Raw genomic sequence first — 2,731 nt, 5'->3', positions numbered from 1 at the left:
TGCAGTTTCTACCTCCTGGGCTTAAACAGTCCTTCCACCTCAGCCACCCAAGTAGCTGGGACTACACGTGTGCACCATTTGACTAATTTTTAAATTATTTGTAGAGATGAGGTCTCGCTATGTTGCCCACACTGGTCTCAAACCCCTGGGCTCTAGCTATCGTCCTACGTTGGCCTCCCAAAGTGATAGGATTACACACGTGAGCCACTGCGCCTGGCCTCAAAACTTTTTTTAAAGTTGGATAAATATTGTGAAAGGCAACAATTTCTTTTACCGTCTTTCTTTTCTTCTTTCATCCATCCTTTTATCCAGGGCTGCATAAATAGCATCCGCTTCCTCATCATCTTTCTCATAGGGCCCACTTGAGAAGAGGCTCCCAGCATAGCCATTAAACTGAGAAGCAAACAACATGTGCAGAGAGGTCAGCTTTTCCTCCATCACCATCCCCACCAGCAGAAACAGAGAAGATCTCTACTTGTGAAATACTTGCTAAATTATTTTCTCCAGCCAACGAAGCCAAATTGAGGGACAGTCTACAATATAACTGGTGACTACCCTTCAAGTGTCAAGGGCATGAAAGACAGAGGAGCCGCTCCAACTGGAAGGTACCAAGGAGACATGACAAAATGCAACGGGGGTTCCTGGACTGAGCCTAAGTCAGAAAACGGACATTCGTGGAAACACATGAAATGCAAATACGACTGACAGATTAGTTAACAGTACTGTGTCGATGTTAACTCTTTCGTTTCAATAACTGCACTGAGGTCATGTAAGATGGGGAGAAGCTTGGTGAAAGATATGCAGAAACTTTTTTTTTTTTTGGCACTATTTTTGCAAGTTCCTGCAAATTTAAAATTATTTCAAAACTAAATTTTTTGTTTCTTTGTTTGTTTTTGAGACGGAGTCTTACTCTGTTGCCCAGGCTGGAGTGCAGTGGCACGATCTCAGCTCACTGAAAGCTCCGCCTCCCAGGTTCACACCATTCTCCTGCCTCAGCCTCCCAAGCAGCTGGGACCACAGGCGCCCGCCACCACGCCCGGCTAATTTTTGTGTATTTTTAGTAGAGACAGGATTTCACCGTGTTAGCCAGGATGGTCTTGATCTCCTGACCTGGTGATCTGCCTGCCTCGGCCTCCCAAAGTGCTGGGATTGTAGGTGTGGGCCACCATGCCTGGCCTCAAAACTAAAATTATTTTTTTAAATATTCCTCAGAGGAAAGGCGTCACATGTTAGAAGACAGTTAATCGGTATTCAGTCAGCTGAGGTTTTTCTGTAGATGTCTTTTTAGAGGGCAAGCACTAAAGCCAAAAAAAGCAAACACTGTCACCAATTCCACTTTAAGTTTTTATCATTAAAGACTGGCAGCCAGGCGCGGTGGCTCAGACCTGTAATCCCAACACTATGGGAGGCCGAGGTGGGCAGATCACCTGAAGTCAGGAGTTCGAGACCAGCCTGACCAACATGGAGAAACCCTGTATCTACTAAAAATACAAAATTAGCCGGCCATGGTGGCACATGCCTGTAATCCCAGCTACTCAGGAGGCTGAGGCAAGAGAAATCGCTTGAACCCGGGAGGCGGAGGTCACGATGAGCTGAGATCGCACAACTGTACTCCAGCCTGGCCAACAAGAGTGAAACTCCGTCTCAAAAAAAAAAAAAGACTGGCCAACACGAAATGCCAAGGCAGCGGTCCCAACATCTGCAAGAACACCTCCTCTGACAAGAGCGAAACTTCGTCTCATATTTTTCCTCCTCCCTCTCACTCTCTGTAAAGATGTCCCATGAATAGCTGAAATTTTAAATGCATGAGCCACTCCAAGCCATTCATTACAGACACCAACACACACTGGTGAGGTCAGCTGCTCCCAGAGACTGGCTGGAGGAGCCACGAAAGCTGGACACATCTCACCTCGTCGTAATTGGTGTCATTTAGATCCTCATCGTCATCGTCAGCAGCCTGGTTTTTCTTCATCTGGTCCCCAACGGTTCTCTTGCCTGGGGGCGCGTGGCGATCATCCACGGGATCATTTGCATCACGGGCGGGCCCGATGTCTGACCGTGTGGTGAAGCCAGTGGCACTGCGGGAGACCCCCAGGACACCCGGTATCTGAACAACTCTGTTCCTGTGCTCTTCTCCACCCCTGGTCATCACTTACTAACACCTCTGGGAAACCTCCAAAGATCCTGGTGACAATGAACTGCAGTCTCAAACGCTACCGATCTTCTCTGCTTACCTGAAGGTTTTAGCCTATCCTGACGATGTTACCAAGGCAATCTCTCTCCACCCTAAGGTTTCCATCATCTCCTCCTCCACATCCAACTAGGCCCTTAAACCCAAGTTGGCCCAAACTGAGGTCCTCTTCTGTGCCCACCTTATAGCTGCTCTGGGGTGTTTCAGCTGATAACAGCACTGCTGTCCCAGATGACATAATCTTTGCCTCCCTCTCCCACTTTCCCCATCCTGTCTGTCCCCAAGTACTAATGAATCCACCTTCAAAATCCCTCCTTCCCAGACTATGCCTCGCATCACAGCTGGAAACCAAGGTAGCTCTCCCTGTCTTTAGCCTTCTTCTACTTCAGCCCATGCTCTGCCAGATGATTCTTTCCAAAACACAGCTCTGACTAAAAAATTCTGGGCCGGGCGCAGGGGCTCATGCCTGTAATTCCAACACTTTGGGAGACTGAGGCAGGTGGATCACGAGGTCAGGAGTTCAAGACCCCCCTGGCCAAC

General features: G+C 48.3%; 1 protein-coding gene across 2 annotated transcripts in view; it reads right to left on the bottom strand.

The window, feature by feature from the left end:
• Positions 1-264: 264 nt before the first annotated feature.
• Positions 265-2,731, bottom strand: part of LOC105548394 (pre-mRNA-processing factor 6-like) — a 3,026-nt gene continuing 559 nt past the window's right edge. Inside the window, exons 2-3 of one of the 2 annotated variants that reach the window (XM_011992411.1) lie at positions 1,910-2,078; positions 265-393 (exon numbers count right to left, since the gene is read on the bottom strand). In XM_011992411.1, the coding sequence (XP_011847801.1) occupies positions 271-393; positions 1,910-2,078 (292 nt within the window). In that variant the 3' untranslated portion in view covers positions 265-270. Of the gene's footprint in view, positions 394-1,902; positions 2,079-2,731 lie in introns of both variants that reach the window. The other variant, XM_011992412.1, reaches the window with a different exon arrangement.

The sequence above is a fragment of the Mandrillus leucophaeus genome, unplaced genomic scaffold, assembly GCF_000951045.1.
Source record: "Mandrillus leucophaeus isolate KB7577 unplaced genomic scaffold, Mleu.le_1.0 Scaffold41, whole genome shotgun sequence".
Classification (NCBI taxonomy): Eukaryota; Metazoa; Chordata; class Mammalia; order Primates; family Cercopithecidae; genus Mandrillus; species Mandrillus leucophaeus.
Note: the sequence above shows the minus strand (reverse complement) of the source record. Positions and strands in the feature narration are given on the sequence as shown.